General features: G+C 46.6%; 1 protein-coding gene across 1 annotated transcript; it reads right to left on the reverse strand.

The window, feature by feature from the left end:
• Window positions 1-1,962: 1,962 nt before the first annotated feature.
• AHSG (alpha 2-HS glycoprotein) lies at window positions 1,963-16,431 on the reverse strand. The gene is made up of 7 exons (XM_033150750.1): window positions 16,143-16,431; window positions 12,785-12,895; window positions 10,186-10,270; window positions 7,680-7,846; window positions 6,325-6,435; window positions 4,909-5,025; window positions 1,963-2,950 (listed from the first exon to the last, which is right to left on the reverse strand). Exons 1-7 carry the CDS (start codon window positions 16,362-16,364, stop codon window positions 2,693-2,695), a joined length of 1,071 nt encoding a protein of 356 aa, XP_033006641.1. The 5' UTR covers window positions 16,365-16,431; the 3' UTR covers window positions 1,963-2,692.
• Window positions 16,432-17,000: the final 569 nt, after the last annotated feature.

Here is a 17,000-nt window from a genome sequence, read left to right on the forward strand (position 1 = left end):
TGTTTGGTCCAAGAGATCAACGGGGAGTGTTGCTTGCCCATCACAGTTTTGGGAGACAACCAGCCCTGCTTGAAGTTGGCAGAGACAGGGCAGTTCAAAGCCTGAACCAAACATTTGGACGTTCGGTTCCAGAATGTATGCCAGAGCGTCCAGACAGGATTGGTAAAACTGAGGTATTGTCCAAGCCAGGAAAATCTGGCAGATGGGTTCACCAAACCCTTGAGTTTCCATCGTCATGGGGAATTTTGTGATGGTTTGCTTCTGGCCTAAGGGATTCCTTACGCTGCCTGTGTGATGCAGGACGAGAGGGGGTGTGAGAGTGAGTGCTTTTAGGGTTAATAAAAGCCCAGCAGTGCGCCCTGCATCACAGATGACGCTGCACAACATCCGGGTATTATGTACTGGACTGTATAACGTGATATGTGTATCAGTCTGTAATGTCAGTCTGTCTTCGGCTTCCAACCAGGATGGGAGTGTTCTCTCCTGGCGCGGAGCCCTTAAACAATAAATCTTTTTAATGAGCCGAAGTTTGTTGTGAGTAATTCCCAGAGCTAAATACAGATGCTAGCTACTGTTTTTGCTTTCCGCTGCAACACCCTGCTTTGAAGAAGAATGGGAAAAGGCTTTTACACACGCAGCTGAAGTGTGCTGGACTTTGTGTCGCAGCAAAATGCCGGAAGTAATGAAGGACCTTTGCATCTCATGACTCTGCAACGCTGCGACGTTAACTTTAACGTTAACACTGAACATAATGTTATAGGCGCGGAGGTCAGTGTTGGTGATACTCGTGGGTCCCTTCCAAACCTGTGATCCTGAATAGCTGAAGTTAGAATGTATAAAAGGAAATGGACCAGCCAAACAGTAAAGGCCTCAGCTGGCTTATTAAGTACCACCATTTACATGTCCAAAGAGGCTGCCCTGTTGCCATAGAGACATATGGGTAAGCCTTTACCCACCTCACCTCGCTGGATGCCATATCATCATCATCATCATCATCATCATCATCATTTTATTATTTACACCCCGCCCATCTGGTTGGTGGCTTCCAGCACATATAAAAACATAATAAACCATCAAACATTAAAATCTTTCCAATACAGCCTTCAGATGTCTTCTAAAAGTTTTGTAGTTCTTTATCTCCTTGAAATCTGATGGGAAAGCATTCCACAGGGTGGGTGCCACTACCGAGAAGGCCCTCTTCCTGGTTTCCTGTAACTTCACTTCTCACAGTGAGGGAACCACAAGAAGACCCTCAGAAGTGGACCTCAGTGTCCAGGCTGAATGATGGTCATGGAGATGCTTGTTCAGGTATAGTGGGCCGAGGCCGTTAAGGTCAGCACCAACACTTTGAATTATTGTGCTTGGAAACAGTGAAGATCCCTTTAGGACCAGTGTTCCATGGTTCTGGTGGCTACTCCCAGTTATAGCACCACTCTAGCTGCAGTAAGAATGGGCGAAGCAGGGCTGCGTGTGAAGAGAGTTTGGGGCTGATGCTGGAAGCTGGGACACAGAGGCTTGTCTTGCTCTCTGCTGGACTCAGAGCTGTGGCCTGGGGCCTTCCTAGAAATCCAACAGGGAGGCAAGACCTATTGGAGTATTAATTCTGTGAGCCCCTCCATCCTACGCTCAGATTGTATTTATGTGTAAATTAAACCACATACCTTAAAGACACCACAGTCTCTGTTGACCTTCATTCCAAGGAAACTTCATTCCAAGTTTCCTGTCGCTTGGAGATTGGGGTACATGCCACAGTATGTTCAAGCCTTTATATCAGGAGAGGGAAACATCTGGCCCACCAGATGTTGCCTAACTGAATCTCCCATCATCCTTGGCAAATGCCATCACCCTTGGCAAATCAGGCTCCGGGCTGATGGGAGTTTTAGACCAACAGCCCCTGAAAGATTGCGATCAATCCCCCTTCCTGTATGATGACAATAGAGGCGAAACAAAAAGGCAAGGAGGGTTTCGAGTTTCGTGTTTTATTTTGGAAGCACCTTTGTTTTGGTTTGCATGTTGTTAGAATATGCATTTTCCAGCACGGTCTGCATAATGTAGCACTGCAATTTTGGACGCCGGGGAAGGAAAGAACAGTAATTCCTAGAGAATACACCTGATATATCACTGCGGTCCCTTCTGTTCGGTGCTGTGTATATTCTTCCCTTTTAAAAGGAGAAAACCCCCAAACCACACCTCCTTCTCCACCCAAGAGTGCCATGAATCTGTTAGCTGAATAGTAGAGTATGCATATTAGCAAATTGTTATGTAATTTGCACGACTGATCCTGCTTCCGCTACTCACCAAGAGGAGGGACAAGGATTGAGACACAGGACAACAGCCCCGCCCTAACACTGCCCCTCCTGCCCCTGAGTTTTCCACCTGGCACGGACTCCTGGTTTTCCACCTTGCCTCTGCCCAAAGGAAGCAGAAATGAAAGACAGCAGGGAAGCTAGAAGATGCAGGATCTGTCGGAAGCACCAAAATCTGCACAGGTAGGTAGGAAGCAGGTAGGCACAATACGCCTAGCCTTTCTCATGACAGACTTGACTTTTTTTTGGGGGGTGTATGTGTGTGAGAGAGGAATTATCACTATTTTGCTGCAAGAACGTGAGTTCAGGCTTGGGAGAATATACAAAGACATTTCGTTGACCGGGCGGCTCCCGTAGTTTCTATCAGCTCTCACAAGCAGGCTCTCCTATATCTTAAAGTGGCGAATCCTCCCTGGGCATACGGGTGGCGGAATTCCTGAGATTGGCACAGTAAGGTCCACTGCTCTCTTGACGACAGGCTTTGCTGCCACGACGGCTGGAACTTCGGCAGAGTGAGACTCATGGGATGCATGCGTGTCATTGTGGGAATGGATGAGGTCAAGGACCCTGCGGCCAGTTCCAGGGGAAGGGATGTTCTTCCCAAGATGATGCATATAATGCTCGAGGAAATGGGAACCGCCGGCCTGGAAAAGAAAACCATTGTGTCCAGTCTGCTGGTGCTAGTCAGAACACAGTCCAAATACATACATACATACATACATACATACATACATACATACATACATACCACTCAGCTTGGAGCTGTGAGCAGGTGCAAATCTCATGAGGTGCAATGACCTTCCCCACCCACTTCCATAAATAAAGGTGGAGGGGAGATATTAGGGTTGCCACCTGCCCTGTAAAATACAGGACTGTCGATGTGAAATGCCAGGTCCTGTATTCCAGGTCTTCATCTCTCTCTCTCTCTCTCTCTCTCTCTCTCTCTCTCTCTCTCTCTCTCTCTCTCTCTCTCTCTCTCTCTCTCTCTCTCTTTCTCTCTCTCTCTCTCTCTCTGTGTGTGTGTGTGTGTGACAAATTGCAGAGGGACCATTCTGTTAGGCTGCAAAAGATTGTAATGAATTGCTTTGAAGTCACTTCAGCAGCAGATGGGGGGAAAAGTCGTCCCCTGACCATCCTGCCCTGCCCTGCCCTGCCCTTTATTTTGCCAGAAGAAAGGTGGCAATCCTAGCAGACATACCCAGAGATCTATATGGCTTCTGTCTCTCCCCAATGCACAGCCTCATGGCCCTACAGAAGGATGAGCAGGAGGCAGAAATCCTTCACCATTAAAAGGAGGAGCTTTGGTCACCAGCATGGCAGGATGACCATGAAAAGCTGCGTCTCCTGAAATCGCCACTTCTGTTCAGCCATTAAAGGTCCTCTGTTGTGTCTGTTGTGTCTGGGCTCCTGGCCAGCAGATTAGACCTCTTTCACAGAGGTAAATCTAGATGGGCAACCTAACTCTGCATTTTTAAAATGACAATGGTTCACTAAAATAAATAAACCAGCCGGTATTTGTGCTGATGAAAGGACCTCTTCCTATGTATGGCAGGTAATTCTGTTGCTTAAGGTGGCTCAGGCAGTCTTTTGGGGTGGGCCCTTTTATCTCCTGCCCCTTCCCCGCCTTTTCGACTAATGCATCTTTCTTGGATTATAGGGCAGCTGAGCACAGTAGTGCTAAATACCGACCCATCACCTACCTTAATTCATAGAATCATAGAATTTTAGAGTTGGAAGGGACCACAAAGATCAACTAGTCCAACCCTCAGTAACGCAGGAATCTTTTGCCCAACATGGGTCTTGAACCCACGACCCTGAGATTAAGAGTCTCATGCTCCACCAACCGAGCTACCAAGGCATGCACAGAGACGCAGACACATGCATATGCAAGTTTCGTGCAGATTTGTGCCACAGGCCAATGCCCTGAGTCTAAGTACCTAGCAATGCCATGAGTGCTAGGAAAGGGGTGGAGCAGGACTGCAACAGGGGTGTGGGGGGCAGCCTCTTTGAATCTAGGGAATCCCTTAATTGTTCTGCAGGGAAGCAGCGAAGTTGGCCTTGGGAGGAGCTGGGTCAGGGTGCTTCTCTGGAAAAGTGGGCGGGTGGAAAGGTAAAGGGAGCCAATCAGGGAAGGCCAAATAATCAGAAACATCCGAAGTCTGGGTGCTACAGGATTTGGTGCAAGAGGAGAAGTGGTTGTGCTTCAAGTCCCAAAGGGCTTTGGTTTCCAAGCTAGCTTCCATGTACACCAGGGGTCAGCAAGCTTTTTCAGCAGGGGGCCGGTCTACTGTCCCTCAGACCTTGGGGGGGCGGACGATATTTTGAAAAAAAATATGAACAAATTCCTATGCCCCACAAATAACCCAGAGATGCATTTTAAAGAAAAGCACACATTCTACTCAGGTAAAAATACGCTGATTCCCGGGCCGTCCGTGGGCCGCATTTAGAAGGCGATTGGGCCACATCTGGCCCCTGGGCTTTAGTTTGGGGGCCCCTGGTGTACAACATCAGACCCTCCCCAGTGAACCTCAGAGCATGCAACTGGTTGTGAATTCTCTCTGTGTGTGAATTGCTGGAAACCATGTTTAAAATTTGCACCTACCTGGTGATCATATAAAGTACAATCTAGGGTGACCTCCTCTGCAGGTGGTTTGGGCTCACCATCAACAACAGGAACAGGAGGCAAGTGGATAACGGATGCCTTGCAAAACCCATTACGCTTGATAAGGAAGAAGAAAAAGAGAGCAGTTAAGACATCCCCACAGGGACACCCGGGGGGGGGGAATTCATCTCAGTCAGGCAGCGTGGTGTAGAAAATTCCACTCATTCCCACCTTCCTCACATAAACCATCCAAAAAGTGTGGGAAACGATCGAGTACTTTGGCCACCTCATAAGAAGAGAAGACTCCCTGGAAAAGACCCTGATGTTGGGAAAGATGGAGGGCACAAGGAGAAGGGGACGACAGAGGATGAGATGGTTGGACAGTGTTCTCGAAGCTACTAGCATGAGTTTGGCCAAACTGCAGGAGGCAGTGGAGGATAGGCATGCCTGGCGTGCTCTGGTCCATGGGGTCACGAAGAGTCGGACACGACTGAACGACTGAACAACAACAACAAAGGTGCTACTGGAAGGAATTTTTTATTTTATTTTATTTTATACATGTTAGTAGTCACCCAGAGTGGCTGAGGCAACCCATTCAGACAGGTGGGGTATAAATAATAAAATTATCATTATGGAATGGGACGTCCCTATTTTCACCGGAGAAATGTTGGAGGGTATGAAACCGTCCCTAGAGGAACCCAAAGCAAACTTCCAGTGTCTGGCACTTTGGAGTCTGCCAGAGCTAGCAACACGCTTGTGAACATGGGCCAGATTTAAATCACTTTCACTTGTGAAAAACAGGCATTTCTAGACCTGAAGTCATTGGACCTTCGAGTTTACATATGGATTTTTCTATATAGAGAGAGGGACTTGTAGCCATGGAGGTCGGAAATGTGTGGACTTCATTGTTCAAATGCTTTCTTAAAGGCAGTGCTGTCAAGTATCCCGTTTTCCCCGGGAATCTCCCTTATTTCAAGCAGTTTCCCGCTGCTATCCCTTATTTTTTATATCCCTTTAATTTCCCGTTTTTTCAAAGGAAGCAGCTCCTCTCCCACCCCCTGCTGGCCAGGGACTGGGAAGACCTCGCCTCCTTGCAGCCTCAAAGCAAGCGGGAGCCATTTCCCGCGCTTACAGGCGTCGTAGCCCACGGGCAGCGTTTCCAAAATACAGTAAGCCTACTGAGCGCGTTCACACCAGTGCCACTCACTTTTGCTTCTGGCTCCGCCCACCACTGCCATGTGACTGTCCCCGGGATAGGTGAGGCTGCTGATCCCTTATTTTCAAATCCGAAACTTGACAGTTATGCTTAAAGGCACAGGGGGCCCGCAATGCAGAAGGGCTGGCAGGCCTCATTTGACTGCAGACGTTACCAGTCCTGGAGTCTGCACTAAATTAATTGGGATCCCATCCACTTACCGCATGCTCATCTGTCACCACGTGGCAGTGTTCTGCAGGGTCTTGAGCTTGTTGTCTTGAGCAGTTAGTGGCGGCAATTGCAAACTCCACATGTGTACCGAGAGGCAGATGCTGGGAACGTAATAACGAACATTTTAGCTATCTCTCTCAAATGCCAAAACTGAGCAGAAAGAGTCATAGAGAATCTTAATGATATAAATGGACATTTGCAACACTGGGGCACTTTTGTTCAGTTTTCACTCCCTCCCTCCCTCTCCCCAACCCAGCCTATGAAGCTGCCTTTTAGCAGCTCAGACCAGCCCCTCTTTCCAGCGGAGGTTAGGCTCAGGGCAGCTGTGGGGAACCAGAGTTTTTAGTGGAGCTGGTAGCATATCACTTCACACACACATCCGTGACCCGTTTCACTGCCTGCCGCTTTGTTCAGGACTCAGTTCCAAGTGCTGGACTGGACTTTTAATCCTCGAGCACCTTGGGACCAGGGTGTCTCAGGAACCACTTTCTCTCCAGATGTTCCCCTTCTGAGGCCCTTCTCCAGGTCCCTTCACGGTTGGAGGTAAAGTGAGTGGGTACTGGAAGCAGAGCCTTCTCTGCCATGGCCCCCCACATTTAGACCATCTTCCCAAGAAAGATATGCCTTAACCTAGGTATCCCCAAACTAGGCCCTCCAGATGTTTTGGAACTACAACTCCCATCATCCCTAGCTAACAGGACCAGTGGTCAGGGATGATGGGAATTGTAGTCCCAAAACATCTGGAGGGCCGAGTTTGGGGATGCCCGCCTTAACCCTTCACTGCTCACTATTTGCAGCCAGCAAAAAAGTTCGACACTCTTGTTTAGACTATTTGTTTTAGAGGATAAGCTTCCCGTCGCTACTTTTTAATTAATTGGCGTTGCTGGGTTTTGCTTTCGATCCGTTGTGCCCAAACTCCCTCTGCCCTTGCCTGATCAACTGAAACTTGCTGAGGGTCTTCATAATTTGTCTGCCCATTGTGGCGATTGACAGGCACTAGGCTAAACGCAATACAATTCATAATGAGAAGTGATAGAAATGAAATTAAAAATTGTTTCGAATATTGAATGCAACGGGTATTTCGTCTCCCTCCTCCAACCACAGACAGCGTAGATGGCCAGAATGAAACCTGCACACCAGAACGGACCATTTGGGAGCTGGAAATTGTGTTGCAAAAATTTGAAAGAGCAAAAGTAGAAGGGATAGCTGCGTTTAGATCTGTGCGCCAGTACTATCATCTTGTCTCGCTTAAACATGTGGACTGAACCACGTCTTCAAACATCCCCACTCTCTACTCTCTCTTGTAATAAGGGTGCACTGCTAGTGGCCCTGTCTGGATACTTACTGTGCTAAACCCTCTTGAAAGCTCAAGGAGCTGGTAGTGGATTCCATCAACATTTTCAGCGTTGAACTTGGCGAGCCCAGAATTAGCTGTCTCCTTCAACTTAGAGTCATCCAGACGTGACAAAATGGGGCAATCGGGGCAAAGTCTGCGAACATCTTCAACTGAATCTAAGGAAGAAAATGAGAAAAGCACAGGGTGTTTTTATTTATTTATTTATTTATTTATTTATTTATTTAAGTGAGTAATGTTTTGTTGCTGGCTGCTCCAAAAGATTTAGGATAGCTGATCAGTTGATGACATAGGCTGTTGCAGCCATTTTGTGTTGGCAGAAACTTAAGAAATGAACATTTAAGGAATTTATTATATTTTTTAAATTTTGCCCTTCCTCCAAGAACTCACGATGGCCCTGCAAATACTGAGGTCCACCTCCGAGGGCCTTCTGGCAATTCACTCACTGCGAGAAAGCGTGTTCTCCTTCATGGAGAGCACGTGTTGCGGTGGGGGCTAGCAAGTCACCCCTCTGCTGCTGGGTGGGTTTGTATGGATGGCTACTACTGCGATTGGGCTCTGGCTGCCGTTGGGGAGATTTCTATGTTGCAACTTGTTGATGGACAGTCCAGAGCCTATAAATGACCCTGCACTCAGCGTCGGAGCCCTCCTGGCTTCGTGCATCGGATCGCCCGCCCTCCCGCCCTGTTATTACGCCTCTGCGTTGACCTTGCTATGCCTGTCATGGGGTCGTCTGTGTTGGAGCAGGGGCCTGGTAGGAATTTTTCCACTTGGCTGATTGGCTGGTACCATTTGGTTTTCGCCTACTGCGTAGCAATTAGTCACAACTTGTAAGGCATTGGTTATAAATTGGTTTAGGAGGGGCAGAGTTGGCTGTGGTTGCCCCTCCTATGCTGCGAAGGGGCAGGTTGGCTGTGGTTGCCCCTTCAAGGCTGCGGCGGCGAGGGGAATTCCGTTAAAGGAATCCAGGGGCTCACCATGCTTGTCCGTTTCCCCTCGGTCGGGGGACAGGGCCCACGCAAGAGCCCCTGGGAGCATTTGGGGAGAACAGGCGCACATTCTCTCCCCAAAGCGTTTCCCCCTATACTGACTCCACAGGCGGGTGGATGTCAGTTCTGTCCCCAGCGGGACAGATAGTCTTAACCAATGCCCAAGCAACCACTCACTTATTTTGTATTCAATAAAGTTGTGGCCAAATTAATGCCAAAAACCTTAAACTTATATCTGGTGTGAAGTGTGTTTTACTTGAGGGGTGGATTGGGGACCTCGACACGCAAGTGAACTTACAGGGAACCAGGCAAAGAGGGCCTTCTCAGTAGTGGAGCACCTTCCCATCAGAGGTCAAAGAGATTAAAAAAAAACAACTACACAGTTTTTCGTAGACATCTGTACCAGGAAGTTTTCACTGTTTTTTAATGTTATGTCGCAAGCCACACAAAGTGGCTGGAGCAACCCAGTCAGATGGGCAGGGTACTACTACTACTACTGATAACAACAACAACAACAACAACAACAACAACAACAACAACAACATGTTGTTGTTGTTGTTGTGGTGGTGGTGTGTATTTTATGCAAAATTGCCTAGAAAATGTGCGTGTCAGAAGAAAATGCTGGGGAATTCTCCTGAGGGTTAAAAAAAGAAAAGAAAAACCAAATGGCAAACTCATTTGGAAATGTGGAGAAGTTAGCTGAAGACTGGGAGAATGAGACACTGAGAGGAAACAGAAAAAGACCTACCGACCCATTCTAAAAGCTGTGTGGTCCCTTTGTGTTTATATCAAGGACAGGGAACCTGTAGCTCCTCTCCAGATGTTGATATTTGACTATTGTCCAGGCTGGCAGGGGGTGATGGGATCTGGAGTCCAACAGTATCTGGAGAGCCACAAGTTCTCCATCCCTGGTTTATGTGCATGATTTTGCCGGGATGTGGGTTCCAGACAAAGATACACAGGTGTACTGAGGGCCACAGGACACACCTGACGGATGTGCGTTATTGTTTTTAAGAGCGGCAGGTGTGGCGACATCCAGTCAAGACCAAGTCCACGTCTCATAGAGCAGGGGTTTAATCTTGTGCTACACAGTCTGAAGTGGGGGGGACCCCAGATGTTTCAGGGACAAACAGTACCTGCGAAAGAGAGGTGCTCACTAGGGCTGAGAGAGGGTTAACACCGGACCCCCACATTGTGCTACTGCTTCTCATTGCCCTACTTGCAGCTGCGCTCTCTCTCTCTCTCTCTCTCTCTCTCTCTCTCTCTCTCTAATTTAGAATGGGATGCAGAACCTTCTTCAAGCCAGCGGTGCCTTCTGGGAACCCTTCATGAGGCCCCATGGAAGGCAATCGAGAGGAAGGGTATATCCCTAGGCCAGGCAGAATGACTCAAGGGATGCGCCAAGCAGGGCCGGAGGGAGGTAAATTGGGTGTGTTGGAGCGTAGGTCATTGACCTCCTATTTCTCAGGCCTGGTGACCGAGGACTGCAAAGCAGCCAAAGAGATTACCTTCAGAAGAGTGACAATGGCTAGACAGCACTTTGTAGCCTTCATCGACGATGAGTAGTTTGACGTCGCAGTCCCCTTCAACAGCCTAGCGGTTCAAAGGAAGAGGATTATGGGCTGGTTACGATGGGAGCAAAACCCAGTTCCGCAGCATTGTAGATCATTGAACACTTTGTACATACATTGTACACCTACGCTGACCTGTTTGGCAATGTTTTGGACTGCAACATCCATTCACTGTGTTGGCAAGCTCTAGTCCAAAATATCTGGGGAATGCCTGGTGGGCCAAGGCTGGTACACCATGCTATGCTTCTCCCAGACGCTGAACCCAAAAGGGACCAGAACCCAGCATAGCAAACAGTCACTGCCCTGGTCACCTATGCTGGGTAAGAAATGCCTCTAGGGAAATGCCCTCAAACTGGGAAATGCCCTCAAGCTGGGAAGGAGCAGGGACCGAACAACAGGAGCTAACCCCATCGCGGGGATTTGAACCGCCGACCTTCTGATTGGCAAGCCCTAGGCTCTGTGGTTTAGACCACAGCGCCACCCGCGTCCCTTATTGTACATAGAAATACACAATTAACCATTTATATTGGATGACAATTGACAACAGATTTTTTGGATTCTTGTGAAGACCATTGGACTAAGTGGACCTTGACTTGAACCCTCTAGCCATGCCTTATGAACAGGGTTTTTTGTTTTTTTTTAAGAGCATGGTGGACTTGGTTAGACTTCATTACAAGATCACTTTTCTGTTTGCTTTTCTAGCCACATTGATGATATTAGTCAACACAATTTTTCTTTTAAAAAATCCATCTGTTGAACTTGCATAACGAGTCCTTCAGTCTGGTAGGCCCAAGCTAAAGAGAATTGTAATAAGCTACCAGAATTGTCGATGCAGTTGACAATTATAAACAAAGGAGACACGGAACAACTTCCACAAATAGTCAAAGTGGGAAAAGATGCCGTTCTAGAAATAATGAGATAGATTTGAATTTCTCACTTAGCTTCCATCTTGCACTTTGACCAGTTGAAATAGAACTTGGACGATGTACCATATAATTCAAAGGAGCCCAGATTTTAAATCTGAGACCACAGATTCAAGCACTAAAGCTTTTATGTGTGGCAAATATTTAGGTTTCGGGAGGTTGTATTGTTGTTGTTGGGTTTTTCTTTAGGATGTCTGTGTGATCCTGAACACAATCAACTTTCACTGTCAATTCAAATTTTGGCACAATAGGTTATACAGAGTCAGTTCAGTGGTCTATCTCAGTGTTTTTCAACCACTGTTCCGTGGCACACTAGTGTGCCGCGAGATGCTGCCTGGTGTGCCGTGGGAAAAATTGAAAAATTCAAGAGAATTACTTTATATATAGACAATATAGGCACAGAGTTAATTTTTTTAACATTTTCTAATGGTGGTGTGCCTCATGATTTTTTTCATGAAACAAGTGTGCCTTTGCCCAAAAAAGGTTGAAAAACACTGGTCTATCTCAGTATTGTGTACAAGGGCAGGCAGTGGCTCTCCAGGATTTCAGACAAGGAGATGCTGGAAAATTAGGAGGTCTGGGATAGCTCACTTGTTAATCTCAGGGTCATAGGTTCAAGCCCCACATTGGGCAAAATATTCCTGCACTGCAAGGGGTTGGATTAGATGACCCGCCGTGGTCCCTTCCAACTCTACAATGCTATGACTCTATTAACCTAGAATCCTCAGCATGCAAAACAGCTGCTCCATTCAGGGGCGTACGAAATGGGGGGCAGAGGGGGAGGGCAGGCCCAGGTGCCACTCTGGGGGTGTGTGTGTGACAAGATGGCCCATGCCTCCCCCCAGCTGTAGAGCGGCCAAGTGTGCACGCAGTCAGTATGGGCGCCGCTCGCATGGCACCCGTATGAGCCGCCGCTCATGTGCGCCGTCCATACGGGTGTCCGTGCGGGCTGCCTCTCGCATGGCAACTGTACAGGCTGCTGCTCTCTCATGCCGTCCGTATGGACGCCGCACGTGCACCTTCGTGCAGTTTGCCCCGCCCCTCGGCGTCCCGCCCTGGGTGCCGGAGAGGGTTCCTCCGCCACTGGCTCCATCACTGAGTCACAGACCTTGAATGTTGGACATCATCAGCCACCGAAGTTTGGGAAAGGTTAGGGTAGCTGAAGTCCACTGGAATGAATCAGACTAATCTATAGCGGCTGGGCGTCCATTAAATTGTAACTAGGTTGTTCTTGTGGACAACCTAGTACCTGCTGAAATCCTTGCAATGCGTAGTTGAGTAAGTGGAACTTGATTTGATCCATAAAGGCACTTCCCATGCTCTCAGTCAAGAGACTTGGTTGAGGTTATATAGCTCAGGCAAGTTATGCCTTAACATGTTAAGGGACCCTGAGTATGAACGCTTGCTGTGTAAATTAAACTTCTGTTGGATGCAACTTTGAAAAGCAAAATCAGCGCCCTCCTGGCGAGCAGGACAGTTGAGTTTCAAGCAGTCAGCCTGTATTGTCATGCCTTTATTTTTATTGCTATTAATTTGAATAAAGATATGAGGTGTGAACCCAAAAATTCATGCTTATGTTCTCTACAAGGTTAGCAAAAGGTCCAGGAACTCACATGCTCTGTCGGTGGCCTTATGGTACAATTTTCAACAGGTAGTGGGTTCGACACATGGCACTTAGTCTCCAATAAGTTCAACTCAAGGAAAGCTACCTTTCCAAATGGCCTCTGTGGAGGAGGAAATGAGAGAAGATGATTAGATTTTTTTAAAAAATAAACACCCCAACTTGCTTAGATTTATTTAACCAGCAAACAGCTAAAAGGCCCAAATCCATAGAGGGCTTCACAGTGTCCATTCCCCCCTTAACAGATGAGCCAAAACAGAAATTTCCAACAACAACAAACCTTGGTTACGTACAACTATGCATAAACATACAAACCAACGTAACTGGCTGATAAATGATAATCCCAATATCACATAATTTTATAAATGCTAATCACAAAAAACATGCAGATTGACCAAATCAGATGTATGATAAATCAATGTACATGCAATATGTCCTTGCTAAAACTCCATAATATGTGCGAAGGTTTATGTATGGAGGTACAAGTGAGGATACAACGGGTCTGGTGCCGTCTACACAAATTATTATCCCTGTTTCACCATTTGGCTTCATCAGCAGAATAAATACTAAATAATATAAGAAACATGAGGTCAATAATCTAACATATATGTCGTCCAACCTACATAAGGATATAAATGTATACATACCAGTTGATGATAATTTTGATCCTGTTTGTATATAATTTCTGGTCCTAGTTCTGAGTACCATATTTTTGCCTGTGGATTCCTTTAAGAACATCTACAGGAGCTTGATAATTGGTAACACCTGTAACTTTCAGTGGCATTACCTGTATGTATACATATATATCCTTAGTTCACAAGGAACTCTCACTGAAGTCTTTGGAGTGCCTGTAAGGTCTCTGCTTGTACATTATCATCAACTGGTATGTATACATTTATATCCTCATGTAGGTTGGGCATATATGTTAGATTATTGACCTCAAGTTTCTTATATTATTTAGTATTTATTCTGCTGATGAAGCCAAATGGCGAAACAGGGATAATAATCCAGATATCCTTGTCCTTCTGTTCTTCTGTTTGCCCTGATTCTTCGTGGGGACATCACGTTTATACTTCGGATTGTTATGATACTACATACACCATCGTCAGATTATGCTTTATCATCCTTTGGAACTATCATTTGATTTGTGTAGACGGCACAGGACATGTTGTATCCTCACTTGTAACTCCATACATGAACCTTCACACATATTATGGAGTTTTAGCAAGGACATATTGCATGTACATTGATTTATCATACATCTGATTTGGTCAATCTGCATGTTTTTTGTGATTACCATTTATAAAATTATGTGATATTGGAATTATCAAAACAGAAATTCCTTTAAAATAGTATGTCATTGACTTTGGTACTTCCTTCCAGCTTCCTTAAAGAGAATCATAGAATCCTGGAGTTGGAAGAGACCCCCAAGGGCCATCCAGTCCAACCCCCTGCCAAGCAGGAAACACCATCAAAGCATTCCTGACAGATGGCTGTCAAGCCTCTGCTTAAAGACCTCCAAAGAAGGAGACTCCACCACACTCCTTGGTAGCAAATTCCACTGTCCAACAGCTCTTACTGTCAGGAAGTTCTTCCTAATGTTTAAGTGGAATTTTCTTTCTTGTAGTTTGAATCCGTTGCTCCGTGTCCGCTTCTCTGGAGCAGCAGAAAACAACCTTTCTCCCTCCTCTAGATGACATAGAAGAGGGCAGGATGAAGGGAAAAGGGAAATCTATCAATGTTTCCTGGTTCTGAGAGCTTCTGTAGAGACTTGCTCTGAACTCCTTGCATTATTAAGCTTTCTTGTAAGCCTGGTTCGCTTCTTTCCTGTTCTTGAAGCTTATGCTTTATTTATTTATTTATTGCATCTTCCGCCACCTTTTACTCCAAAGTGCTCAAGGTGGCATGTGTGGTTAACCCCCTCATTTAATCCCCGCAGCAACTGTGCAAGGTAGGTTCGGCTGAGAGGCACTGACAGGCCCAAGGTCACCCAGTGAGCTTCATGGCTGAGTGGGGATTGGAGCCCTCAGTATATAAATGCAACAACCAACCAACCAACCAACCAACCAACCAACCAACCAACCAAACAAGTGGATGTTCCTGGAGAGTGGTGAGCACCATGCAGACTTTGTGTGGTGTTCAGCTAAGTACAACTAATTATACCGAGGGCTTTTCCCCCCAGATGGAACTCAGTTCCGGCACCTCTCCAAACGAGTGTGCATGAGTAAATTAGGGCTATTAACTTCAGTGGGTCTCCTCTGCATAACTGCCACCCCTTCATTCCCACAACACTTTCTGTGAGCCTGTCCCTGCCATTCAGGACATGCACAACTTCAGAATGCAATAGATGTGCACCTTCCGAATGCAATAGGGACACTCGCTGGACAAAACGACATTTGGATGCCTTTAAACAACTGCTTAAGACATGCCCATGTGCAATCCACACCAAAACTTCTATTGTCCGTGTGGATACACTGAACCCCAATAACTTCTCAGTGGAAGGTTGGTAGTGAAATAAACCAACATTGAATAAACAATTCAAAGTGTTGGTGCTGACTTTTAAAGCCCTAAACGGCCTTGGTCCAGTATACCTGAAGGAGCGTCCCCACCCCCATCATTCAGCCTGGACACAGGTCCAGCGCCGAGGGCCTTCTGGTGGTTCCCTCACTGCAAGAAGTGAGGTTACAGGGAACCAGGCAAAGGGCCTTCTTGGTAGTGGCTCCCGCCCTGTGGAACGCCCTCCCATCAGATGTTGAGGAGATGAGTAACTTTATAACTATTAAAAGACATCTGAAGGCAGCCCGGTATAGGGTAGCTTTTTAATGTGTAATGTTCTATTATGTTTTTATATATCTTGGAAGCCGCCCACAGACCCTCCCAGTGTCCCTATTTTCCAGGGACAGTCCCAGATTTACAGAAGCCATCCCGGTTTCTGATTTGATCCCAGAATGTCCCGCTTTTCCTTAGGACGTCTGTCCCTTTTTTCATTGGAGAAATGTTGGACGGTATGGAGTTATGCTACTTCCAAGCCAAGGAGATAAGTAACTATACAACCTTTAGTAGACACCTGAAGGCAGCCCTATATAGGGAAGTTTTTAATGTTTAATGTTTTATTATGTTTTTATATATGTTCGAAGCTGCCCAGTGTGGCTGGGGCAACCCAGTCAGGTAAGTGGGGTGCAAAAAAATATGATGATGATGATGATTATTATGAAACGTCATAATGAAGGTTTTGTTCTGAAGCAGGGTATCAGACTGGTGCTGCACAGTTGAAGATCTTACATAGCCTTCACTCACACCTCGTATGATCTGGAGAATGACCACCTTCCCCACCCCAGTGAAGCACTTACCCGAGGGAGAACCTTGACCATCTTGATGCTGTTTATGTCGAACTTGTACCCGTGGTTATTTTTTGCATTGATGTGGTTCACTGCAAAGTCTGCCATACGCTCTGTCTCAGGGTCATCGCAAGCAGGAAACTCTGTCTGAAGCAAGTCAAGTAGTACAGCTGCATTTGCTATGCAGAATCCCAGAATCAGACCCAGGAGCGCTGGAGCTACCGGTGATCTCATGGCTTCGCCTGCAGAAGATCTAAGGAGGAGGGTTGTGCTGGAAGGAAGGGTAGAAGGAGCCACAGCAGAGCTCCCATTTATACAAAGATGCAGCACCCGCCTCCCATCATCGGGACAGGAGGGGGCCTGCAATATTTGTTCTGGCTCCCAAAAAGCGACTGCAAACAACAGAAAGGGGAAAGTAAATATGCGCAGGACATTGAGTTAAAGGTTTATTAGATAAGGGGGAAATTGCAAAGTGTGCTAGAAAGAAGATGGCATGGGCAAAAAAATTTCAAAGCGTCGTTTTGGTCCCATTTCCCATACACTAAAAGGGCACTGGTCCCATCACCTCCTGGCAAATAGAAGGGGAAGAAATGGAGGCAGTGAGAGATTTCACTTTCTTGGGTTCCATGATCACTGCAGATGGTGACAGCAGTCATGAAATAAACCTAGACAGCATCTTAAAAAGCAAAGACATCACCTTGCCGACAAAGGTCCGTATAGTTAAAGCTATGGTTTTCCCAGTAGTAATGTACGGAAGTGAGAGCTGGACCATAAAGAAGGCTGATCGCCGAAGAATTGATGCTTTTGAATTATGGTGCTGGAGGAGACTCTTGAGAGTCCCATGGACTGCAAGAAGATCAAACCTGTCCA

This window comes from Lacerta agilis, chromosome 5 (assembly GCF_009819535.1).
Source record: "Lacerta agilis isolate rLacAgi1 chromosome 5, rLacAgi1.pri, whole genome shotgun sequence".
In the NCBI taxonomy this organism is placed as follows: domain Eukaryota; kingdom Metazoa; phylum Chordata; class Lepidosauria; order Squamata; family Lacertidae; genus Lacerta; species Lacerta agilis.